Raw genomic sequence first — 27,494 nt, 5'->3', positions numbered from 1 at the left:
AAGGAAAGAGTGGAAAGAGAAGAAGTAGATAGGAACGTAAAAGGAAAAAGAACAAAGGAAGGGAGAGGAAAGGAGAATGGGAAGAAAGATAGGAATGGGAGAGGAAAAAAACGAGGGACATGAAAGGAAAGGAGAACAGAGGAATGGAGAGAGAGAGAGAGAGAGAGAGAGAGAGAGAGAGAGAGAGAGAGAGAGAGAGAGAGAGAGAGAGAGAGAGAGAGAGAGAGAGAGAGAGAGGTAAAGTCCGGATGACACACAAGGTCGTTATTACCTCAGAGAGAGAGAGAGAGAGAGAGAGAGAGAGAGAGAGAGAGAGAGAGAGAGAGAGAGAGAGAGAGACTGCAGTGTTACATAAGAGAAAGAGATACACAGATAGATAGACTGATAGATTAATAGATGGAGATAGATAGATAGACCGATAGAGATAGAATGAGAGAAAGAAAAAGGGAAGAGTGGCAAGAGAGAGGAATGAAAAAAGAAATAAACAAGAACATGAAAGGAGGAAAGGAGAAAGAAGGAATGGAGAGAGAGAATGAGGGAAAAGGGACAGAGACAAGAGGAATGGAGAGAGAATGAGGGAAGAGGGACAGAGACTAGAGGAATGGAGAGAGAATGAGGGAAAAGGGACAGAGACTAGAGGAATGGAGAGAAAATGAGGGAAGAGGGACAGAGACTAGAGGAATGGAGAGAGAATGAGGGAAGAGGGACAGAGACAAGAGGAATGGAGAGAGAATGAGGGAAGAGGGACAGAGACTAGAGGAATGGAGAGAAAATGAGGGAAGAGGGACAGAGACAAGAGGAATGGAGAGAGAATGAGGGAAGAGGGACAGAGACAAGAGGAATGGAGAGAGAATGAGGGAAGAGGGACAGAGACTAGAGGAATGGAGAGAAAATGAGGGAAGAAGGACAGAGACTAGAGGAATGGAGAGAAAATAAGGGAGGGGAAGGGAGAGAGAGAGAGTGGTAACAGGTAAAGTCCGGATGACAGATAGATAGATAGATAGAGGGAAGGAGAGAGAGGGAGAGATTGAGAGAGAAGGTGAAAAAACAAGTAATGAGACGATATTACTCGCATTCCACCCCGAAATTAGGAAACGCCTTGGGAAATTGTTACTAGATCGTACATACGTTGTTGTGGTGGTGTCTCTTTATCTTGAACCGTGAGAGAGAGAGAGAGAGAGAGAGAGAGAGAGAGAGAGAGAGAGAGACAGACACATACAGACAGACAGGCAAATGGAGAGAGAAAGACAGGCAAATACAGAAAGACAGACAGACAGACAAACAGAGAGAGAGAGAGAGAGAGAGAGAGAGAGAGAGAGAGAGAGAGAGAGAGAGACGGACGGACAGATAAACACAGACACATACAGACAGACAGGCAAATGGAGAGAGAAAGACAGGCAAATACAGAAAGACAGACAGACAGACAAACAGATACAGAGAGAGAGAGAGAGAGAGAGAGAGAGAGAGAGAGAGAGAGAGAGAGAGAGAGAGAGAAACTAACTACGAGTATAAACATCTCACTTCCATTATGCACCATGTAACACCTCCTCCCCACTCTTAAACCAATCCCCCCTTCCCCCTGTGGCCGTGACCCCCCCACCCCCCCACCCCCTGGCACGCAGTTACACCCTGTTCCTCCAGAAGCCTCCATCAGCCGCCAGCCAACCGCAGCAGCGCTCCTGAGGGGGTGATAACCTCCGGCGGGACAACACCCCAGCCCCGCAGCCTGACGGGCGGCGGCGAGGCTTGACGCGGCCCGGCCCATGCAGAGGATTGCCGCGCCGACTGTTAACAAGCGGGAAAAATCACGACTTCACGCACCCACCTTGTTGTGGTGTTGTTGTGTTGTGGTTACGTCTTCTGCCAGTGCTGGTGTATGCAAAGGCCAGCCCCATGCCTTGGTAACACTGCAGCAGATGTGAGTGCGAGCAAGCAAGTGTATATTCGTCCTTGTTGTTGTGATCACTTCTCCCAGTGCCAGGGTTTCAGTGACCTCATCAAAAGGAGCACCGGGGGGTATCATGAGCCATGCAAGAGCCATACATCACGGCAGCCAGTATAAATAAGACTCGTCCGCGCTACTACCGGGCTGGAGCCGTCTACCAGAACCCTCAAGAGAGCCTACCGGCGCTATGGGCAGGCAACACGTTAAAAAAAAAAACATTGTGACTCATGTATATCCATGTTCTACCTAAATATTCATTCTAATCAGAAGCAAAGAAGAAAGGGAAACTGTTGCAACCCAGATATTAACCTACTGTCCCAGAGTGAGGAGTTTCACCGATGCTCACAAAAAGGGTAACGAGACGGAGTAGACAGGCGTGGCAAAGTGTGTGTCTAGCCCAGCAGCGTGATATCTGCCGCTAACAACTCTTCCTGATTTACCGCCGCCGCCATCCAGCGTTCGTCCCCGTCACAGCCACGCTCTCCTCCTCGGCCTTTCTTCATGATTGTTCTGACACACCATGACACCATCCATAAACGTGTGGGTCTTATACAGTGGCTGCCTGCCCTCACCCCTCACCCCACCTCACACGCACACATGTACACGCCAGGGCAGATTTTTGCCTTTAGTTCCAGATGCGTTCCTTTACTCTCCCTTCGCTTTTGAGGATTCTAGATTATTGACGTTAAGCCAGCAGGATATTTAAGCCTGACTGATCCCTCTTTTTTCGTCATCAACCGGGCGTAAGACAAGACAGACATCGAGGCAACATAAGCTCATGATTTTTGCAAGGTCACAAGTTACATCGGCTGATTTATCAAGATTAAGAACGCGTGTAGAAACGGGAGCCTTCGGTAAGCACTTTCAAATTATTCCCACAAGTTATATATTATCGGCTCTAAGTCAAGAATTAGAACGCGTGTGAAAAGCAAAAACAGTACGGGAGGACTTTTTTTTTTTATTTTCAGTTATTATATATATTATAAAGTCATCATAGATTAATACGAAGAAAGCGACATGTAGTAACAGGATTCAGGTTCTAGCTTCCGCAAGTTATATATTATCGGCTAAGTTATCAAGATTAAGAAAGCTTGTAGAAACGGGAGCATTCAGTAACAGTTTAAATATATTCCCACAGGTTATGTATTATCGGCTAAGTTATCAAGATTAATTAAGAAAGCGACATGTAGAAACGGGAGCATTCAGTAAGCAGCTTCAATATATTCCCACAAGTTATATATTATCGGCTAAGTTATCAAGATTAAGAAAGCTTGTAGAAACGGGAGCATTCAGTAAGCACTTTCGAATTATTCCCACAAGTTATATATTATCGACTAAGTTATCAAGATTAAGAACGCGTGTAGAAACGGGAGCATTCAGTAAGCACTTTCAAATTATTCCCACAAGTTATATATTATCAGCTAAGTTATCAAGATTAATACGAAAGCGACATGTAGAAACGGGAGCATTCAGTAAGCACTTTTAAATTATTTTCACAAGTTATATATTATCGGCTAAGTTATCAAGATTAATTAAGAAAGCGACATGTAGAAACGGGAGCATTCAGTAAGCACTTTAAATATATTCCCACGGGTTATATTGTCGTTATTCAGACTAAAAACGCGTGCAGAAAGATCATTCAGTAAACACTTTCAAGTTACTCACGCGTCCAGGTTAAGTTTACCCATCGTTTTTAAGGGAAGAAGAAATAGTCAGTGTTTTGAGGTTTCAGGCAAAATGTGTAAACAGTAAAATGAATGGCAATGTTGACCCGCTTGCATCTGCTCCCTTCATGCTTCGAGGTGAGTGCAGCGCTGGCGTGGATAAATGAAGAGGAGGAGGAGGAGGAGGAGGTGGTAGGAGGTAGTCAAGAGGAGCCTCACCGTTATGCTATCCTGTATTAAAATGTATCCTGTTATTTTACTCAACGTGTGTTTCGTCGTTAAAAAAAAAAAATAAAACTATATGCTTAATTTTGCCTTCTCGATGATTCTGATAGCGGTAGTAGTAGTAGTAGTAGTAGTAGTAGTAGTAGCAGGAGAAGGAGGAGGAATGGTGGTGATAGGAAAACATTCACCACACACACACACACACACACACACACACACACACACACACACACGTCCAAACTGTTGCGTCTACCTCCTCCCTCCTCGTCGCTGCGTCCCGTGTCCCTCCGCGTCTGTTTTCCTTTCACTCCACCATCGTTTACTGTGCAACAAGTGTCGTTCCTTGATGCATAGCCAGCTCATTAAGGGTCACTTGATATACATACAACACCAAACAATATAATATAAGGTTTTTTTATAGTATTTTATCGTTCAACCTAACCTATCCCAACCTAACCTATACTATAAACCACAAAGAGCTTTCGTATCTAGTATTTTCTCGTTCAAGTCAAGCTATCCCAACCTAACCTATACTATATACCACAAAGAGCTTTCGTATCTAGTATTTTCTCGTTCAGTCCAAGCTATCCCAACCTAACCTATACTATATACCACAAGGAGCTTTCGTATCTAGTATTTTCTCGTTCAACCCAACCTAACCTAACCTAACTTAACGTATACCACAAGGAGCTTTCGTATTTAGTATTTTCTCGTTCAACCCAACCTAACCTAACCTAACTTAACATATACCACAAGGAGCTTTCGTATTTAGTATTTTCTCGTTCAACCCAACCTAACCTAACCTAACTTAACATATACCACAAGGAGCTTTCGCATCTAGCATTTTCTCGTTCAACCCAACCTAACCTAACCTAACTTAACATATACCACAAGGAGCTTTCGCATCTAGCATTTTCTCGTTCAACCCAACCTAACCTAACCTAATTTAACATATACCACAAGGAGCTTTCGCATCTAGTATTTTCTCGTTCAACTTAACCTAACCTAACTTAACATATACCACAAGAAGCTTTCGTATCTAGTATTTTCTCGTTTAACCCAACCTAACCTAACCTTAATGTATACCACAGAGAGTTTTCGAAGTATGTTGTGTTTCGTTGTACTGCGTAAAGAGGATAAGGAAAACCAGCTAGCGGCGGATGGAAGGATGGAAGGGCGATCGTGGTGGTGGCGGTAGGGGAAGGGAAGGGGCAGAGAGTGAGGGAGGGAGCGGGTTTTTGTTGTGATTTCTTTTTTCTGTGGCGGGATGGAACAGGATGACGGCCGGCAGGTGCACGTACAACACACACGCACAAAAAGAGAACAGAAGAAATGGAGAGGCTTTTGTTCTTAAGTTCAGGAGGAAAAGGAGGAGGAGGTGGGGAAGGGTCTGAGGAGGGAGGGGAGTAAGGAAGGATGGAGTGGTTCTCTCTTTCTCTCACTCTGTCTGTCTGTTTTTGTCTCTGTCTATGTCTGTCGGTCTGTCTGTATCTGTTTGTCTGTCTGTGTCTCTATCTATCTATCTATCTACCTATGTAACTATGTATGTGTTCGTGTTCAACCTATGCAATACATGTACTTCATTTTACTCATCCCCTCCCCTCCCTTTCCCTTCCCCTCTCCTCCCCTCCCCTAACATGTCACCATACCTAACCTCATACTTTTTTGGCCATCACCTAACCTCCCCTCCCCTCCTTCTCTCCCTCCTTTCCCTTCCATAGCATGTCACCATACGTAACCTCATTTTTTTTAAGGGGGGACATCGCCTAACCTCAGTTTCCACACTATGTCCCCCTCCTCTCCCTCTTCCTCCCTTCCCTCAACCACCCCCACCATCACACCACCACAGACACAGCACCGCCCTGCCACACTTCCTCCCTCGTCCTAACCACAACAATTGCAAGACCCTTCGCCTCGTCCTTCCATTGGCGGGGCTCGATCGTGGTGTGTTTTGTTGTGTCCGCCACGTCATGTCATCATCAAAGTCTTGGGTCATCACCACACACTGCGCCATGCCATACTGTCCTGTCTGTCTCTGTCCTTGTCTTGTGTCTGTCTCTGTCCCTGCCTTTGTATCCCTGTCCTTTCCTTTTCCTGTTCCTGTCCTGTCTGTTTCTGCCATTATTTCTGTCCCGGTTCTGTCTCTGTCCCTGTCCTGTATGGCTGTATCTGTCATGTCTTTATTCTGTCTATTTCTGCCATGTCTTTGTCCTGACTGTCTCTGTATATGCCCGCTATCTGTCCTGTCTCGCTGTCCCTGTCCAGCCATATCACTCCACGCTACTGCTTGTATACTTCACACGTCTCTCGGAGCCTGTCATATTATCATCCCAATCCACGCCACATCATACTACAGCTTGTCACACACACACACACACACACACACACACACACACACACACACACACACACACACTAGTTTGCTTCGCTGTCACCTTGTCCTTGCTTTTTTTTTCTTTCCTCTCTCTCCCTCTCTCTCTCTCATCTCATAACATTACTTCATTGTTGTTGAATATATCGAACATTGTCATTGGGGAAGGATTTTCACAATGCTACAATACCTCTCGACACACACACACACACACACACACACACACGTATTTAACTTAAACTCCCAGCCATACGATTTTGACACGACACGTCTCTATAATCTCTCTCTCTCTCTCTCTCTCTTCATTATTTTTGGTACAGTAATGCTCTATCACTGCTGTAGTAATTTACCGTGTTGTAGATTTACCGTCATTATTATCCACATCAACCTCAACCACGCCCCTTCACCACCACAGCCACGCCCCTTCACCACCACTACCACCACCACCACCACCCTCCTCCCTTCACGCCAACACTGTCACCGCCACCACAACAACCATCGACTTCTCTGCCGTGCACTCTCCACAGCACAACGTTTGCCCAAAGCTTTTAGGAAGACAAGAAAGTAAAGTTATAGGACGGTAGTGTGAAGGGTTAGAACGGTCACCCTTAAGCACAGGCTGTATGTTAACGTACTTCCAACAGGAGGGAAGATATGTGCTGAAAGGCAGAGACGAAAGAGTTTGACCAGGCAGGGTGTCAGCACGGAGGCACGTTTTTTTTTTAAGGACAATTGGATGCATTCCGTCGGGCCCATAAGCCTTTCGAGGATATAAGCCGGACAGGGCACAAGGCCGTATAAAAAAAAACTTGACTTTTGAAGGCTGCCGACACCAAAAAGTTACCTGAGCCATGTCACGTATATTGCACAACTGAGGTTTCCCCTAGAAAACACACACACACACACACACACACACACACACACACACACACACACACACACACACACACACACACACACACGTCACGCCTCGGCCTCCAGCAGGACACTGACCCACACACACACACACAGTCTGCGGTGGTTTGGTCCTCTGTCGTCGCTGCCCTGCTGGTCGTCCTTCACTCACAACAATCCCCTGCCCTCCTTGCCCGGCTGATCAACCATTTAAGCTGCTCAAGAGGCTGACGTGCAGTAAATCGAGTACAAAACACTGATGTGCTGACCAGGATGTTTATTGAATGACTAAATATGCTATTTCGTTCAGTACATATTTCAGGTAAGGTTCTCAAAAAATAAGAGTTGTTTCGTATTCTCCTCCAGTGATGGCAGACACTTTGTTGTAAGGAGTGTGTAGGCCAAAGCCTTCCCTGCCCCTCCCTCCCTCCCTGCCGGTCAAAGCCTCCCTCTCGCTCGTTCCAATGACAGCTGTCACGTCACTGATGTGCGTGTGAATCGTTCCAATCATTTTCTCTTCTCCACATCGAGCTGACAAGTAGCACCATGAAAGAGCTTCCAATGCACCACGTTCTCCACCTATGCGACATGCTATTCGGATTAACTGGGTGCTTCTTGCTCTCATCAAGTGGCTCAAGACGTCTTCCTTCCCTTCCCTTCCCCCGCTGAGGTGCAGGGACCGCCCACTTAAACTTGCACCTGCGTGTCGTTGCTGCCATTGCTCATCTCTCACAGGCTTGACGTTTATATATTTAAGTTCGTTAATACTGTTTCCTCCACTACCACCACCATTCTTATAACAACTGCCACTGCTGCTGCTGCTACAACTACTACTAATTTTACAAACATCCCTACCACTACAGCAACTACTACTACTGTTACTACTACTACTACGACAACCACTACCACTACTACCACTACTACTACTACTACTACTACACACACACACACACACACACACACACACACACACACTAACCCTCAGACCACTAAACAAAAGAGTATGTCATCACACTTCACCGCTGATAACAACGACGGGACATCCGATGAGTCAGGACTCTACACAGAAAGTCACGCCTTGGCTGGCATGCGTTGCGACCAAGGGGTTTGAGTCTGCCTAAGCCCCGTACTCTTAGACGCTCTCACTACAACTATTTCCAAAGGCCACAAAGGAGATTAGTTGGGTAGATGTTTTCACGTTCCTGGTGCAGAAGCCTTGTCAAACGATCACTAGGCTTATAAAACTACACCATATAGAAATACTAACACAGCCTCTACGAAAGACTTATTTATTGTGGGTGTGTAAGCCCCCAAAAACGTTTCAGATTATAGGCCTTAAAACGAGACAAGTTCGGCTGTTTGGATGCTCTTTCAACGAGACAATGAGGGATTTGAATTTAGTATAAGAGGAAGACAGTATGAATCTATGTGTAGTTTGTATAAATGAGAACATAAACTAAAATGTTATCGTAGTGTCACGCAGAGATTCGTAACGAAAGTCGTAGCAAAACTTGTTAAACAGTCAACTCGTTGTTACGTAAAATTTAGACATCTCATTGCTGGAGATAGATCTTCAATTTAGGAAACTTTATCCATGATTAGCCTCCGTATTATAGTGGTTAATGGAGTCTTAGCCACCACAAGCTCAAGGGCCAATGAGACGGAGATAATCACCGAGGCCACGCGCAGCTTAGCATATGCTCCCAACTTATCTTTACCATCCCCTTTCACATTGTAAAAGTCAAAACCAAAGTCGCGCGAGTCATATCTTGATGCAGAATCTTGATATGGTTGGAGTAGAGACAATTTTAAAAGGCCCGACCAAGGAGGTTTAAAAGGCACGACATTGCTGGAGTTAAAACCCCGGCCCCGTAACTCCCCGGAATAACACTTACCATCTTGACGGGCGGGGCGGAGTGCGGTGCGGGGCGTGACGGTGTGTCCTAAGAATCCTTCCGAGCTCCTGACTAGTAGGAACCACGGCTAGCCTCTACTTGGTCCTAGTGGCTTGAAGTGCTCGGTGTTTAGCGGCTCGATCACGTGGTTGGTACAGGACGAGGGAATGGACAAGCAGAGAGGAAGGGAAGTGTTGGTCCTGGTGTAGGCAGCTGAGAGCGCAGATCGACGTGTACGCCACCGATGCTCCACCCAGAATGATCAGCTGGCGACCTCTCCCCGGCTTTATAAACCCTCCGTCGCTCCAGTCACGTGACGCGTGCTCCACATCATCGAAATTCGGGATAAAACTGCAACCGAGCAACACACCACAACGTGAAGACCGTCACTGTTCACCTTGGCTTGCCGTGCCGTGAGTCAGTGGAGGTTACTGCATGGTGTTGGCAAAGAGTGACACATGACACACACACACACACACACATGTAAGCACTCACGCAAACGCACACACTATATTATGTTCAAAATCTATGGACTTGCATTGATTTTTTTCCCTATTACTAGTTCATAATGCAAGGTTTTCTTTCTTTCTCTCCCTACCTATCTGTCTATTTATCTATCGATCCATCCATCTATCTATCTATCTATCTATCTATCTATCTATCTGTCTATCTGTTTATCTGTGTGGGGGGGGGAGGGGGAGGGGGTTGTGCTTGTGTGTGTGTGTGTGTGTGTGTGTGTGTGTGTGTGTGTGTGTGTGTGTGTGTGTGTGTGTGTGTGTGTGTGTGTGTATAAGACATGTTTCAATACAAGCTCACTCCCCGAGGCTGCATCTTCTTGACAAGCCTCACTGGATAGGTTAGGCGGGGCTCCCGAGACCCCGACCGCCAGCCAATCAGAGCGCCGCGGTGACGAACTTATTTCTTACGCGTCAGGAAGTGTAGAAAAAGTACCAAGTTTACGGAACAACTGTTTTGTAGAGAAATCAAAGTGGGTTTTGTTCAGATCTCTCTCTCTCTCTCTCTCTCTCTCTCTCTCTCTCTCTCTCTCTCTCTCTCTCTCTCTCTCTCTCTCTCTCATCTATCTATATACCTATTTATATCTGGCTATCTATCTATCCTTATATCTCTCTCCCTATCCATATCTATCTATCTTTGCGGATCCCCCCAACTCTACCTCTACCTTTCCCTCCACAACCTGACACTCGGTCTGTGCACTTGTAGTTCCGGAGGACATACACACTCACTCATACATTCCTCCCCGGTGAGTGAGTGGAGGCCGTGGTGGGTGCCGACCGAGTCTCGCCGTCGCCGCAGCTGCCAACCCGCCGCTCCGGAAACCCACATGAGCTGTCACCGCCGTCACGCCCCGCGCCGCCTTCCATGTCTACCAACGTGTAATCAGGAGTAATGCTATTTAGACATTTTCTCCCCGTCTGAAGCGTTATTTGATTAAGAGACGGTGTAATCAAGAAAAACAACATATAGACATTTTCCCTCCGTCTGAAGCGTAAGAATTGACATTTTCCCTCCGTCTGAAGCGTAAGAATTGACATTTTCTCTCCGTCTGAAGCGTTATTTGGAAAAGAGTTCGTGTAATCAAGAATAACACCATTTAGACATTTTCTCTCCGTTTTAAGAATTATTTGAAGAGTAATACGATGTTGATAAATGTTAATGAAAATGTTCTCCTCGTCCATATCATTGTTTGACTAAGAGTACACGAGTAGCTATGCGCCAAATATTTGTTCATAAGGCAAGTCCAGATGATTGACTCTCAGTGTATTTCCAGATGAGATTGTGACCCTTATTGACTTTGAGAAGTTTAATACAGAAGTTAACGCCCACTCACCTCTTAACTCATCGGGTATTGTTTTGGTGACCCCTCCCCCCCTTTTTTTATTTTTACTCTTCCCTTCACTTTGCTGTCACTGTCTCTCTTAGTTTTTATATTAGTGTCCACTCATCGATGAAGAAAAAGAAGAAGAAGAAGGAGAAGGTAGAAGGAGAAGGAGGAGGAAGAGGAGGAGAAGGAGAAGGTTAAGAACAAGAAGAAGAATAGGAAGAAGATGATGACGATGATGATAAAGAAGGAGAAGAAGAAGAAGAAGAAGAAGAAGAAGAAGAAGAAGAAAGCAGGAGGAGGAGGAAGAGGAGAAGGAGAAGGTGAAGAACAAAAAGAAGATGAAGAAGAAGAAAAAGAAGATGAAGATGAGTAAGAAGAAGGAGGAAGTGTATGCATGTGATAAATTGATAAACTATACGTGATGATATCCTGCCAACACTGCATGACCATCCTTATCTCCCCCCCCATCCACCCACGCACACACACACACACACACACACACACACACACACACACACACACACACACACACAGCAGCAGCAGCAGCAGACGCGCCTTCAAGCACAACAAAGTATTTACTCAAACTCATCATCGCACATTAACACCACTCAAAACTACAGGACTTGGTTATGTTAATGCGTACAAAAATCCAACCGGGAAGTGCAGTGATCGCAGGTGTGGCCAATGGTCCGGAACAACAACAGCGCAAACACGAGCAGGGAGTTTCACCGACGTGTTTGGCTCTATATCAGTTTTTCTTTTTCCTTTGATACCCTTTTACGGATCTCAGTAATAGTTATAAGAAGAAAAAGAAGAAGAAGAAGAGGAAGAAGAAGAGGAAGAAGAAGAAGAAGAAGAAGAAGAAGAAGAAGAAGAAGAAGAAGAAGAAAGTAGAGGGAGGAGGAGGAGGAGGAAGAGGAGGAGAAGGAGAAGGTTAAGAACAAGAAGAAGAAGAGGAAGAAGAAGATGATGATGATGATGAAGAAGAAGAAGAAGAAGAAGAAGAAGATGATGATGATGATGATGAAGATGAAGATGACTCTGGGCCACGACAACCCACGACTCTAGTGTACACGAGGTCTTGGGTAGTGAAATGTTGATGTGAAAGGGTCGCGCATAGTCGAAAAGAGGTATAGAAACGATCGCTGGATGCTGAGTCGACACAGTGTGAAGGGGGCCTGAGAGTCGCTGGGTTGTCGTGGCCCAGTGTGAAGGGGGACAGGTTAGCCGAGCGGTGGCCCTGGGAAGCTGCGCGTGGCCTCGGTGCTCGTCTCCGTCGCCACCAAGCACCTCGCGATGACCAGGCTGAAACTCACACATTAATGCAATAGGATACAAGATAACATAATGCAACATAGATAGATAGATAGATAGATAGATGTGTATTTCTCTCTTTCTTTCTTTTCTTTCTTTTTTCTTTATTTATTTATTTATCATCATTATCATCATCACCTTCCCGTATAATATAACATAATGGAATATAGATAGATAGATGGATGTGCGTGTATATATTTATTTATCTATCTATCTATCTATCATCATCATCATCATCATCTGCCTATATTTGCCATTTGTTTATGTCTTGTGCCTCCGGTTTCTATATAGTTTCGATGTACATAAACGTTCCACATACTTTATTTTTTTACTGTCATCACACCCTCCGATAAACACCCTTCCTTCCCTTGGCTCTGTTATGTCAGTTGCGTCTCATTGTTTTCCTTCGTCTATTGTCCTGGGTTTGGCGTCGTAGGGTGGGTGAGGCGACACATCCCCCGGTATATGCCCCCATTGACTGACTGGTTGCTTGTTGTCCTCTCCTACAAACGGACTCCGGCGAAAGACTGAGCGGGGACGTGAAGAAGGGGAGCTCGGGGCGTCAGAGGCATCATGCTACATACACCCCGACGGCACTGTCCGCCTCCGCCTTCTTCCTCAATTACCACTTCCTCACACACGTGCTGCTCCTTATAGTGTGTCAGGCTCCGAGAACACTAGCTCCGTCACACTCTTATTTCCGTATGTGTGTGTGTGTGTGTGTGTGTGTGTGTGTGAGTGAGAGAGTAGTATAGTAGTAGTAGTAGTAGTAGTGGTAGTAGTAGTAGTAGTAGTGGTAGTAGTAGTAGTAGTAGTAATAGCGGAGGATTGGTTTTAAGATTCAAAGTACTCATCCTACTTCCATTGACCGGAAAATACCGAAGAAAAAGCTCAAAGTTTAGCTTAATTAAAAAAAAAAGAGCGAGAGAGAGAGAGAGAGAGAGAGAGAGAGAGAGAGAGAGTAAGTACCCGAACATTTTCTAGCCTATAACACCTATAACTATAACTTGTAACTATAACAGCCTATAACATGTCCCTTCCTAAAAACAAACGAGATGCACACACTTTAAAGGCCAGGATACTAACGGAGCAGGGGTGGGAGGAAGGGGGGCAGGAAGTGGTACTGTCTCACACACCTGCCTCGGCGACACGGGTGGTTGCAGAGCTCGGGGAGGGAGTCTTGGTTCCCGCGAGGGCGTCAAGGATCTCGGGACCAGTCGGGACTTGCAAGGTGAGGAGACATACGTTTTCTCATCTTTCCAAAACCAGTAGTCGCTTTATACGTCAGTTATTCCCAAGTCTGATACTCTTTGGGGCCATTTCTTCTGCTCCCTTCATGTGTCCTGCCCATAGCCACATTTTCTCTTTTTTTTACCATTTCTCTCTCCCCCCTTCATATGTGTCCTGCCCATAGCCACATTTACTCTTTTTTTTTTACCATTTCTTCTCTCTCTCTACTCCCTTCATATGTGTCCTGCCCAGAGTCACATTTTCTTATTATTTTTGCCATTTCTTCTCTCTTCCCTTCATATGTGTCCTACCCATAGCCACATTTTTTCATTAATTTTGCCATCTCTCTCTCTCTCTCTCTCTCTCTCTCTCTCTCTCTCTCTCTCTCTCTCTCTCTCTCTCTCTCTCTCTCTCTCTCTCTCTCTCTCTCTCTCTCTTTCTTCTCTCTTGAAAAACGTCGCTCCGAAAAAAAATCTGATGATGTTTTAAAAATACTAATGGTTTTCACGAATGACAACAGATTGTTTATGATATGATCACTTTATTACGAGGAACAATTGTAAAACCTAGATGTAAACAAGTATGTAGATACTTCAACGATGTAGTGCGAGAATGGAATAGCTTCCACCATCAGTGGTCCAGTGTAACACGATTGACTCCTCTTCAAAAATAAGCTCCGTCACTTCCTTCTCAACACTATATCAAGAAATGCAACGTTTTGTTTTCTTCTGATTAATGAAATGTAAAAATCACTTGTTTTTAAGGTCTTAAATCTATGTAAATCTTATTTAAACATATTTCTACAAAAAAGGAGGCTCAAAATTACACTTTTTTGGTATAACTATTTTAAGAGCCTGCATATGGGACAAAATGAATTGTCGTCTGTTGGCACATTCAACACATACAAATACAAAATACGGAAAAGAAAGAAAACATGTAAAAGCAATTTGGAATATTGTCAGTGTGTCACTTTATATTTATACCACTAGCGCACTTGGGTATCCCTCACGCCACCTGTGAGTAGCCAGCTTCACTTGTTGCATGTTCATATTCTCCACTTGGGGAGTGGCTGCCGTGAACATGCTCCACAGGCGTGTGGTCCTGGCTGTATATGTGCGCTGGTGCTCTCTGGAGTGTGATCGAGGCACCTCCACAAGCTGGTCACTGGCGAGTGCAGTCCGGGTGAGTCTCTGGGCAGCGCGTGGAGGGAGCCTCAAGCTGCTGAGGTGGGGAACCCCCTGCACCTGGGCTTTGTGGCACACCACCAGTGCTGAGACATCACGGCGGTGCTCCAGCGACGTCACAGTGGCAGACGACTCCTCCAGGTGCTCGCTGGCCTCCACCAGACGCAGTGCTCGTCGCTGCACTGCGTCGAGCCTCTGCATGTGGGTGGCAGCACTCGACATCCAGCACAGGGCCCCGTACTCCAGATACGGTCGTATCTGTGCCTTGAAGAGAGTGAGGATGCCCCGTGGGTCGAGGGATCCCGCCACTCTTCGCAGGGCAGAGACTCGCAGGGAGGCCTGGCGGGCAACAGCTCGGACGTGGTGGTCGAAGCGCAGGCTCTGGTCCACAGACACTCCCAGGACCTTGATGTGATCCTGGAGGGGCAGACTCTTGCCTCCAAGACGCAGCTGGCCTGAGACTGCTCGAGAGGCGTCTGGGGACCGTGAGATGACCATGGCCTGCGTCTTCTCCGGGGCGAGAGTGACCTGCCACTCCTCTCCCCACTACGCCACCAGGCTGAGCTGCCTGTTGATCTCCTCGACGGCTCGCTGGCTGTCGGGGCGGCAGTAGGAGTGGGAGAGTGTGCAGTCATCGGCGTATGCTGACACTGCCGATAGCTGCCGGAGGAGATCGTCGATATATATGTCCCACAGGATTGGGCCGAGCACAGAACCCTGTGGAACTGAGGCGTGCACTGGTGAAGGCCTTGATGACTGCCCGTTGATCACCACCTGAAGGGTCCTCCCCTGGAGGTAATCCTTGAGCAGCATCAGAAGGGCACCCTGGACACCTTTGGCGCGAAGCTTTTCAATGAGCCCCGCGTGCCAAACCCTGTCAAAGGCTCCAGCAATATCCAGGGCTACCACGAGTGTGTCCAGGCCTTCATCCAGTGCGTCTTGCCAATCCTTGGAGAGGAGGAGGAGTAGGTCCGCGGTGGACCGGCCAGGCTTGAAGCCAAACTGTCTATCAGAGAGGAGATGGCTCTCACTCAGGTGCTGACAGATGACTGCAGCCACCACACGCTCCAGCACCTTGCCCACCACAGAAAGCAAGGAGATGGGCCTGTAGTTGCTGGGCTCGGACCTCGAATTTTTCTTGTGGACCGGAACCACACGCGCCTCCTTCCATAGTGAAGGCCACTTGCACTCCCTCAGGCAAGACGTGAAGACGGCGGAGAGAGGACCTGAGAGCTCCTTGGCACAATTCTTGAGGAGGCGTGGGCTTATGTCATCCGGGCCAACGGCTTTACCTGCGTCCAGCGCGTTAAGCAGCCAGGTTTTGTTGCCAACTCCTGGGCCGCAAAGTTTCCGCTGCTGGTCCTCTCTCTGTCGCCTCTTCGCCCACGCGCAGGTAGCTGTCATCCGTTTGCAAGCCTCCCGGTGTTGGACCTTATTTTGGAGTGACGGATGACGCTTGTACCTCTCCCAGGCGGCATGCTTGGCCTCGGCAGCAACCCTGCATTGGAAACTGAACCAAGCGGGGTCACTAGGCCTGGCGAGGTACACCCTGCTGGGGACACATTGTTGCTGGAACGCAAGGAGCTTGGTGGTGAAACCCCGTGCCTTGGCCTCGGCGTCTCCCACCAACAGGGTCTCCCAGTCCGTGTCCTCCACGGCGTGTCTCACTGACGGCCAGTCGGCCCTCTCCCAAAGCCAGATGGTGCGCGGGACAGCGTCTTCCCTCTCTATGGTCAGCTCAACACGAGCCAGTACGGCATAATGGTCAGAGCTGCCCACTGGCCCCAGCTGCTGGCAGCGGAGGCTGGCCTCGGGGAGGTCCGATAGCACAGGGTCCAGTAGCCCTCCTCGCTCATGTGTGGGGAAGGTTACATGGTTTACCAGACCCTGCACCGTCAGTAGACTGTCGAAGGCTCCCTGCTCCAGGTGGAAGTTTAGATCTCCCACCACCATCACGTGGGAACATTGGTGACGCAGGAGCAGGGTGTCGAGCTCCTCCGTCAGGCAATCCAGAGGAGCCCGCCCTTGCCTAGGGGGATGGTGCATGACACAGAGGAGGAGACCACTGTTGTCCGACAGTGCCACCCTGAAAAATAGAGCTTCCGTTTGGTGAGGCAGCGTCACCTCAAGCTCCTGTACATTCAGGCAGTCCTTAAAACAGGCAGCCACGCCTCCGCCTGCTCTGTTCTCCATGTCCTTCCTCACCCAGTGGGAATAACCCGGGATTTTGCCAAACGTCGGCTCCACCTCCTTAGTGAGCCACGTTTCCGTCACAGCAACAACGTCGGCTCGATGGCGCAGGACAAAATTGTGGGTGAGGTCTCTCTCTCTCTCTCTCTCTCTCTCTCTCTCTCTCTCTCTCTCTCTCTCTCTCTCTCTCTCTCTCTCTCTCTCTCTCTCTCTCTCTCTCTCTCCCCCCCCTTCATACATGTCCTGCCCATAGCCACATTTTCTCTTTTTTTATAACATTTCTTCTCTCTTTCCTCCCTTCATATGTGTCCTGCCCATAGCCACATTTTCTCATTAATTTTGCCATTTCTTCTCTCTTTCCTCCCTTCATATGTGTCCTGCCCATAGCCACATTTTCTCTTTTTTTATAACATTTCTTCTCTCTTTCCTCCCTTCATATGTGTCCTGCCCATAGCCACATTTTCTCATTAATTTTGCCATTTCTTCTCTCTTTCCTCCCTTCATATGTGTCCTGCCCAGAGCCACATTTTCTCTCTTTTTTTTTACCATTTCTTCTCTTTTTCCTCCTTCATATGTGTCCTGCCCATAGCCACATTTTCTCATTATTTTTGCCATTTCTTCTCTCTTTCTTCTCTTCTCTTTTTTCTCTCTCATATGTGTCCCCAGACCCTGTCATGCCCATTCCCCATTTTCTCATTAATTTTACCATTTCTTCTCTCTTTCATCCCTTCATATGTGTCCTGCCCATAGCCACAGTTTCTCATTAATTTTACCATTTCTTCTCTCTTTCCTTCATATGTGTCCTGCCCATAGCCACATTTTCTCTCTTTTTTTTTTACCATTTCTTCTCTTTTCCTCCTTCATATGTGTCCTGCCCATAGCCACATTTTCTCATCTTTCCCAAACTCGTAGTCCTTTCATATTAGGGTTTTTTTCCCCCAGTCTGTCATTCCTTTTATTCGTATCGTCACATTCGTAAACAAAGCGCCTAAGTCATTATTTTCTACTTTACAAGAAATCAGAAAAAGAACTGTAATTATCTCATTTGGCTTTAGATTTAGGCAGAAAGGAAAAGGCCAATTCTAGAACACTCCAACCCTGAATGACGAAGGCAACTATACAAAAATGGGCGTCACATGTTGAAAAATTGTTGTAAACAAAAACCTGGAAATCGCTGAAAAATTACTGAGGCAATTAATTTATGAGGGTGACGATATGTTGTCCTTCCTTCATGTGTCCTGCCTATTGCCTCATTTCCTCGTCTTTCCCAAACTCGTCTTTATGTGTCAGTTATTTCCTTGTCTGTCTCTTTTTCGACCATTTGTTGTCCTCCCTCCTCCCTTGTTAGTACGTTTATGTTGCCTAGTTGTCTATGATACCGTTTTTGGCGTCGTGAATATATTAGTAGGCTCTTGCACTACGTCAAATCACTCACTCTTCAGGGATGATTTAAAGTTAATGTATTTCACTTTGGATGGTGTTCAGTAATTGTTTAGTGATTCTCTGTACTAATGTGTTTTATTAATATGTGTCCTGACCACTGCCATTGCTTGATTATTATTGTTTTGTTTAGGTTATCTATTTGTGTCTGTTCTATTGTCCATATGAAGGTTTTCGCACCCAGCATCGATCACTCCCTTCTAGTGGCACTTTCAGTTTCCTTACTATACTCTATTCCAGCTCATTTGACACCAAATAAGATTTCAGTGGAACGCCAGCACTCCGTGGGCGAGCAGCCGGGTGGCCCTTCTGCAGCGGCGAGGTCATCCTCGCTTTGGGCCCCCCCTCCGCAGTCAAGTCGACTAGTCCGCTGCTCGCCCGTGTACCGCTATGGGCTGCTTCTGGGCGTCTGCCCGGAGGGCCCGTGCCTCCGTCGCTGCTCGCCGGTTGTTACCCGTGGCTGTGGCGGCGGCAGAGGCGTCCCTACACCCGCCGGGACTTAAATTGCCCGCCCCCCCTTACAGGGCCGCCTTTGAGCAAAGGCCCTGTCCCCCTATTTAGGGGGTAAATCTTACGAACGAACGAACCAAATATGAAGAAACGTTAATAAAATATAGAAGTTTTGTTGAGTGCCCGGTCTCAAACAGGTTTTGCCAAACTCCCAACGGGTTAGCTGTAACAAATCACTTGATCTGGACTAGACTTTTTATAGACTTGGTCAATTTTCATGTCTGGTCTATGGCCCGCACTCTCAGGCGCTTTGGGCTCTCACAACATGTTTCCAAAGACCACAAAAGGGATTAGTCGGGTTTTCACGAGTGTTTTTCACGTTTATGATGCAAACTATCACTTGGCTCATCAAACTCCCCATGGAAATACTAACACAACTTCTAACCAAAACCTTATAAAATGTGGGCTTGTAAGCCCCGAATTGTTTGAGAATATGTGCCCCTGTCATGACGGGAAGAACGTATTCATTCTAAACCCTTCGCTTCATGCACAATATTAGAGAGTATTTCAATATGTTACCTTGTTTTCCGAAAGCACTGTCGCCCAGTCTTACACTTCTTTTCATTTACAGTTTTAATGAAGGATTAGTTTGTATCAGTTGACCGAACTATACATATTAATTTGCTGTTTTCTAACGCTTCCTCTTTTAAATCTATTAGGCATAGTCTATGAAACTTTTAAGCATAGTATCTCATAACAAGTTCCAAGACAGTCGAAATGGTAGTATTATAACAGCGGTTTCCTCTGCTCCCAGAAAATGCCAGTCTACCATGAAGGATAATACAGAGAAAATGGACATGAAACGGATTTCAAGTTAAAGAGTAACTAAATAAATTACTGCAACGTGTATCAGCCAACAGTTTAATGCACTATACTGCAGTAACATTGAAAGATATTATGGGAATCATCTTTCAGTTCATTTAGGAATATGAATTCAAAGACACGCTGAAACCAGCATATCGTTATCATAACACACCTGGCAGCATGGCCCACCTGACACCTGACTAGAGCTACCATGCTCCTGATATGTTCCACCTTCGTCCAGGCTGCGTCCAAGCTTCAACACGCTGGAGGAGCTTTTTATCTTAGACTTTTGTTTAGGTCTCCGTGATCTCTATGGTCACACAGGACACCGAGCCCAGCGCCCGCCAACCTTACATCTCTCAGTCTGTCACATTCGCCGCCAGAGAAGCCCAGTGCCGCCCATGTGATCCAGCGCCACAGGACAGCTTGCATCAGCTGTTACAGGTGTACAGAGGTGCCCTGCCCCCACCCTGACCATGACAAGCATAGAGCCCGTGGCCGCGCCTCGCCCACCAAGCTGAAGGGTACACGAGGCACAACTTCCGCCCGTGGGCTTACGATTTGTCATCTTTGTTTATGTGTGTGTGTGTGTGTGTGTGTGTGTGTGTTTAATGCAGTTGGTCTGATCACATGCTGGCCTCATTAACGTCAGCCATGGCCTTACGGAGATAGCTTTGTAGTTCGTTAGTAGCTCTAATGGCAAAGGTGCATGGTACGTGAGTGTGTGCTGGGGGTGGCGGGGAGGGTGGTAATAGCAGTGTCTGATCAGCTACCACACAGTGTGAGTGGCTGTGACATAATGTTCGGCGAGGTTCTTATGTACTGCCCAATGTCGTTGAACAAGAACACGACAGGAAGCATAACAAGTAGGCCTACACATGGCCACCCCCAAGCCGTCCGCGGCAGCCCCCCGCCAGCGCTGCTCGGCCTCGAGCCCACGCCTCATCAGCCCGCACCACCACGCAGCGAGCCGGAGTAGATTTCTAGTGTCATTAGTAAGGTATATTTGTCATGTCAATGTTTATATCTTGAGTGGGACTTTGTCGTCGATAACATGATATCTTTAGCGTTTTTCGGAGAGGTGAAGATTGTACTTGGTCTGTCGTGCTGACACAAGGACGGTCTAATACAGATGAGTGGCGGCGTGTGGAAGCTGGCCCGTGTGAGGCTTCCGAGAGAAAAACCCTTCAGCCCGGCAGCGGAAGGCGGCAGTCTGTGCCACAAGGCATGAGGAAGAAGGTATGCACGAACGCTCCTTCTTTTCGGGCTTTAAAATGTTTTTCTTCTTATGATAATGTTCTGTCATGAACAGACATGTTTCCCGCTGATACCAAAGGGAGCAACGGTAAAGGAATATGATGGTGCTGCTGCACGCAGGCGTATGCATAGAAGGCGGTCCTCGGCGGCTAAATATAGGTATCTTTGATCAAGGTCCACCTGCAGGGCCATCAAAGCGAAGAAAATGATAATTCCTCCTGAACATAGAGTGCAGAGAGAACTGTTTGTACACAAGGATAATTCATGCATTTGCCCTGAATAAAGCTTGGCGGTTATGAAATATGATATAATGTTGTTCAATCACTCTTTCATCATCGGACTATAATGTGAAAGAGAAAAATGAATAAATGGAAATATAACAATATAACTTAAGGCGACAGATGATCATTACATTTCGCTCCTTTGTAATTATGTGAATTTATGAGAAGACGATGGTTGGTGCTTTGGAGCCATTGATAAAACATTCACGAATCATTACTGTGTTCATCATAGTGTTACAAAGCAAGCACACACACACACACACACACACAGATGGTGCCTCATGGCTCTGCATCCATACTCTCTCTCTCTCTCTCTCTCTCTCTCTCTCTCTCTCTCTCTCTCTCTCTCTCTGTATGTGTGTTGGGGGGATGGGGGTGGGGCGGTTAGGTGTGTGTGTGTGTGTGTGTGTACAGTGTTCGCCTCGTATTTCCTCAATGATGATTGCCTTGCTCCATAATATCAGGTAACGGGAATATCCTGTAAAGTTAGTTGAAGTCAGTGTACAGTACGTTGTAGGAGCCTTGTCGGGTCGTATTCGATTTGTTTACGATTATACAGGAAAACTTTAATATGGTAGCCAAGAAAGTGCTGGTCAGCTGGTCATCATGAAGGGGCTTTTCTTATAGGTCATTGCTCAGATAAATGAAGAAGAAAAATGCAGCGGCAGGAGGGACGAACTACCATTAAGCCCGAGTCACACATTCACGACTATGACTCCCGGCGCTCTCCCGACTCAGACCACGCCTCCCACCGTCGGGCCGCACGCCGACAGTTTTGGACATTTTCAAAACAATCGGGGCCCTCCCCGATATCTGTCACCCGTCGCGAATAAGCTACGGCCGTCGGATGTCATCTCAACGACGTCGTAACAACGTCGTTTCGACATCGGCTATGGTCGGCACTCAAAGGGATGGACTTACGATGGTCGTTACGTACATCTGGCAGCGCGACATTCCAAAACTGGCAGCGCGTGGTCTGATGTCGGGAGGGCGCCGGGAGTCATTGTCGTGAATGTGTGACTGAGGCTTCCGAACTCTTCACGACGGACGAACTTACTATCAACCTCTGCAGGAGTTGGCTCAGACTGAAGGACTTAGGGACAAGGACGACCCAGTAACAGATTGATGTTTCTCTGTTGACGGTTCTTCTGTGAAATCAGTTCATCAACGTCTCGAACAGCCAAGGGAGTCTACAGGAAGCTTTGGAACTTTGGCCTCTGCAGTAGAGTTCGAGTCTGCGTCAAGAACAACCCGAACATTTTCAGAACTACCTCAAGCCCTGGATTTAAGACGGACCACAGCAACAACAAGTTTCCTTTCTGACCATTCTATTTCTGCTGTAGTAGACGGTCACTGTTCTTCCCCAAATCTATTAACAGTGGTGTTCCGCAGGGCTCTGCTCTATCTCTCACTCTCTGTTGTTCATTAATGATCTTTCCAAAACGAAGCGTCCTATCCATTCTTACGCCGATGACTCCACTCTACATTACTCAACTTTTTTTTTTTTTTTTAATAGAAGACCCACCCAACAGGAACTAAACGATTCCAAGCTGGAGGTTGCAGGACGCTTAGCCTCAGACCTTACTATTATTTCCGATTGGGGCAAGAACCTGGTCTCCTTCAACGCCTCAAAAACACAGTTTCTCCACCTATCCACTCGGCACAATCTTCCAGATATCTATCCCCTATTCTTCGACAACACTCAGCTATCACCTTCTTCAACACTGAACATCATCGGTCTATCTATCCTTAACTCAAAATCTCAACTGGAAACTTCGTATCTCTTCTCATCAGCTTCCTCGAGGCTGGGCGTTCTGTATCGTCTCCGCCAGTTCTTCTCCCCCGCACAGATGCTTTCCATTTATAGGGCCTTGTCCGCCCTCGTATGGAGTATGCATCTCACGTGTGGGGGGGTGGGCTCCACTCACAGCTCTCTTCGTCTCATCAGCTCTCCTCCTCTTACTGATAGTCTTCTACCTCTTAAATTCCGCCACCATGTTGCCTCTCTTTCTATCTTCTATCGATATTTTCATGCTGACTGCTCTTCTGAACTTGCTAACTGCATGCCTCCCCCCCTCCCGCGGCCCCGCTGCACACGACTTTCTACTCATGCGCATCCCTATACTGTCCAAACCCCTTATGCATGAGTTAACCAGCATCTCCATTCTTTCATCCCCTTCACTGGTAAACTCTGGAACAGCCTTCCTTCGTCTGTATTTCTATGACTTGATCTCTTTCAAAAAGAGTGTATCAAGACACCTCTCCACCCGAAATTGACCTCTCTTTTGGCTACTCTTTAAAAGTTAAAGAGCAAGGTTACCTTGCTCTTAACTTTTATCTTTTATAGGCGCGGCGAGTAGCGGGCTTTTCTTTTCATTTCTTTTTTTTTCTTCTTTTTTTTGTACACTTTTTGTTGCCCTTGAGCCGTGTCCTCTGATGTAAAACAACAACAACAACAACAACAACAACAATCATTCAAGGATGCACGCTGGTTTTAGGAGAAAGTTGGCCTCTGCAGACTGGAATGCTACAAGAGGTAATGAATAAGAGAAGGCAGCAGTATAAGGAAAACCAGGAAAGCCGGCCAGTGCTGTGAATGTCGAGGATATGTTATGTAGGCGTCATCAAACGTATACAGACAAGGTCAATGAAGAACTAGGCCCAATGTAGGCTGCGTCCATAAGCTCAAAAATCTGACAGTCACTAGACGCCAAGTGACTGCCGACCATACCAGTAACGATGATAAGGTGACCGTACACACTTACCTCAGTACACCTGCGCTTCCTGTCTCCTCCTCCAACTTATTGAAAATGTCACATCAATAAGGATGATAATAATAATGATAATAACAATAATGGTAGAAATAATAATAATAATAATAATAATAATAATAATAATAATAATAATAATAAAAATAATAATAATAATACAGCTACTTCAGAATTATAGCAATGCTTTTATTATTTTTGTTTATATTATTATTATTATTATTATTATTATTATTATTATTATTATTATTATTATTATTATTATTATTATTATTATTATTATTATTATTATTATTATTATTATTATTATTATTATTATTGTTATTATTATTATTATTATTATTATTAGTAGTAGTAGTAGTAGTAGCATTATTATTGTTATTATTATTATTATTATTATTATTATTATTATTATTATTATTGTTGTTGTTGTTGTTGTTATTATTATTATTATTATTATTATTATTATTATTATTATTATTATTATTATTATTATTATTATTATTATTATTATTATTATTATTATTATTATTATTATTACTACTACTACTACTACTACTACTACTGCTACTACTATTACTATTACTTAATATACTGAGTAACTTTTTAAACTGAATTTTGTGAAGGGGCAGCGCTGTGTCCGGTCGCTCGGCGTGAAGGATACGGAAATGTAACACGTACCGCTCATTTGTCTCTAAAACGGCTGCGAGGAAAAGTACTGCAATAGTTCATTCAAATCATTCAGATAATGTTGCATAGAAATATAGAGGAAGAAGAAAACATTGCTACTCTTGCTTTTTTTTTTCTTTTAAGAAACTATTGCAGGGAAAACCTGGCCACTCCAACTGCTTTTTTCGACTTTTTTTATTAAACAGATACAAAGGAAAGGTAAAATCAGGCCTCCAGTGACTTGTTATCCATGTTAACGTATTAAATAAGCACAAGTATATATTGTGTCAACATTTGTTTTATGAAACAAATATATAGTAAGTTTTGGCGACCTTAACAGGTGAGAACAGCCCATGATGTTTACTTTGTTCGGAAGGCTGACAGAGGGCACCACCTGCATGCTATCAGTAAAGCAGCTATTTCTTCAGTCAAGATACCGACTTTTGATTACCTTTCTGCAAATATTCCGAATATTAAATAAAATAAACACCTAACGAATGGCGTCTTGGTATTATCGTGAGTGTCATATCACCGGAAGTCTTATTTTACTCACTATCAGCTTGATAAAACTGTGACGAGACGAAGCAGGAGTTGCATAATCAGTCGACAGGACAACAAATAATGATCGGGAACGAAACATTCGAGTGAGTAAAGGAACACATATATCCAGAACAAACAATCAGTGCAAATTCAGACATAGAAAAAAAATCAGAAATGGAATAGGGATGAGATGCAGCGCTTTTAATACACATTGATATCATGAATAGCATCCCGCCTCTCCCTGAAAAGTAAAGGGCACAATCTGTGTATCCTGCCAGTCCAAACACACGGTTCAGAAACTTGGCGTCTTACAAAATATTACGAGAGAAGGGTAAGAAACGTATAAAGAGGATTGGATAGAAAAATACTGGGCATAACATGGCGAGACAGCTAGGAAGTGGGCATAATGGATTAGAGGACAGACAATGATTGAAGATATTGGAATGACTATTGAGAATAAGAGATGGACTTGCGCAGGTCATATCTTGCGTTGAACCGACAACAGACGGGCAATCAAGATAACGGAGTGGCAACCCAGATATATTGTATAGGTCATGCCAGAGGACCAAGTGAAGAGATGAAACCTGAGCATTAGCCGGAGAAGGATGAAGTACATAAACATCAGATAGAGAGAGTTTGAGAACGTTGGGGATGTCTTTTGTCCTTCAAGGGACAATAGTCCATCCATTTTATGAAGCCAGTTTGGACGCGGTCGGCAAAATCTGTAAAGAATATTTTGTTATGTTAACTACTTTTCAATAAATTTTAGATACTCTGTAGATTTAATTTTACAAAAAAAAGTTAAATAAGTTTTATACATGATTAGTTTTGGAAGATAAAACAGTGATTTTGTTTAAATCTCATTAGACTTGCCATCGTTGCAAAAACAACGAAGGTAAGTAGAGTGACTTAAGGTCAGATCAGTCACTATCCTATGACCATATGACTGACACCCGGCACCCATTCACTGCTGTCCGGACAGGGATCACCAAAGACTAAAATATGGTCACCTTGGCGGGCACGGATCATAGACTGCCCATCCGTGTCCCCTCCGCCTGGGAATCGTGCCCCGGGGCCTCTCGGTTGTGAGGCTAGCTTAGATCAGGGTCCAGAGAATATTCTCTGGACCCTGGCTTAGATGTGTGTGTGTGTGTGTGTGTGTGTACAGTCTATCCACATGCTGGACTCGAGATTGCCAGCCAGTACCCTCCCAGAAAGAGCTCTCTTTTCAGCTCAGATAATCAATCTATGGGTACTGCTGGGACCTCACACACACTTCCCCCGTGCGCAGAGGGGGACAGTAGCCGCACATGTCAGCGAAAAGCGGCCTGAGCACGACTCGAGCCTCAGCCGGCCAGGAGAGGGCAAGGTGGTATATGACGGGAAAAATATATACAAGTCTATCATGTGTGGAAGGCTCCCCACGGGCGCCGCGGCTCCCTCGGACAGGTTGGGAGCCACTTCCTTCAGCTCGAGGAGGGTGTCTTATTTTACTTTTAACAATAGATATTCTCTCTCTCTCTCTCTCTCTCTCTCTCTCTCTCTCTCTCTCTCTCTCTCTCTCTCTCTCTCCTCACATTCAGGCTTTTTTTTCGATTTCAGAGCATATGCGGCATAGATATAAGGTTATCGATCTGGTGATATTTGATATAGACAGATAAAGGGACAGTGTACGTGGCAGGCAGAAGGAAACCGACAAACAGACAGTCAAGAGAAAAAGACAAACACAGACAGATAAACAGAGAGAGAGAGAGAGAGAGAGAGAGAGAGAGAGAGAGAGAGAGAGAGAGAGAGAGAGAGAGAGACACACACACACAGAGAGAGAGAGAGAGAGAGAGAGAGAGAGAGAGAGAGAGAGAGAGACTACTCCCGAGATGTTTTCTGTGAGAACCAATAGATGGCGTCAACGCAGGGACCGATACTGCTGGGCCCAGGCGCCGGTGCCGACAATGAACATACAGATAATTGCCTGTATCTGACTATTCCACTCGTTCTGTAGCTTGATATAGACAGAAATATAATTGCATAGTACCTGTGTATTGAACCAGGCAGCGCATTTACAGGTAGTACTGTTCGCGGGGCATAGTGACATCATTAGGAAGGAAGGGAGCAGTACGAACTCACGCCGCCCATCACACATCTACACCCCCATAAAAGACGAGCCTGTTGAGATGGTAGTAAGACCCCATATCTCCATCGTTGTACATGCCACTTACATCAAAACTAAAGCATTAAATTGATCATGAACAGAATAAATTAGTCTATTGATGAGGAAGTCCCAGAGCCAGAGCGGTGGCGGGGAAGGAGGCGTGGCTGGGGGAGGGAGGGAGAGAGACAGCCCCAAGCAGCCAGCGTGGCACAGCTCACCCCGAAGATCTTGATTTTCCTCCTAAGTTCAGCCCGGTGATTCACGGCGCAGGTAGTGATAGTCTCCTTATGTTCTTTTGTTCTTGTGTGCTTATTCTGTATT

General features: G+C 45.7%; 2 protein-coding genes across 2 annotated transcripts in view; one reads left to right on the top strand and one right to left on the bottom strand.

The window, feature by feature from the left end:
• LOC126995429 (tubulin alpha-4 chain-like) overlaps positions 1-9,268 on the bottom strand; it is a 73,956-nt gene extending 64,688 nt beyond the window's left edge. The window contains exon 1 of the mRNA XM_050854958.1: positions 8,995-9,268. Within this exon, the coding sequence (XP_050710915.1) occupies positions 8,995-8,997 (3 nt within the window). The 5' untranslated portion in view covers positions 8,998-9,268. The remainder of the gene's footprint in view (positions 1-8,994) is intronic.
• An 18,116-nt stretch (positions 9,269-27,384) lies between these two features.
• LOC126995426 (zinc finger homeobox protein 3-like) overlaps positions 27,385-27,494 on the top strand; it is a 36,055-nt gene continuing 35,945 nt past the window's right edge. The window contains exon 1 of the mRNA XM_050854951.1: positions 27,385-27,443. The gene's annotated coding sequence lies outside the window, so the exon portion shown is untranslated. The remainder of the gene's footprint in view (positions 27,444-27,494) is intronic.

The sequence above is a fragment of the Eriocheir sinensis genome, chromosome 8 (assembly GCF_024679095.1).
Source record: "Eriocheir sinensis breed Jianghai 21 chromosome 8, ASM2467909v1, whole genome shotgun sequence".
Lineage (NCBI taxonomy): Eukaryota > Metazoa > Arthropoda > Malacostraca > Decapoda > Varunidae > Eriocheir > Eriocheir sinensis.
Note: the sequence above shows the minus strand (reverse complement) of the source record. Positions and strands in the feature narration are given on the sequence as shown.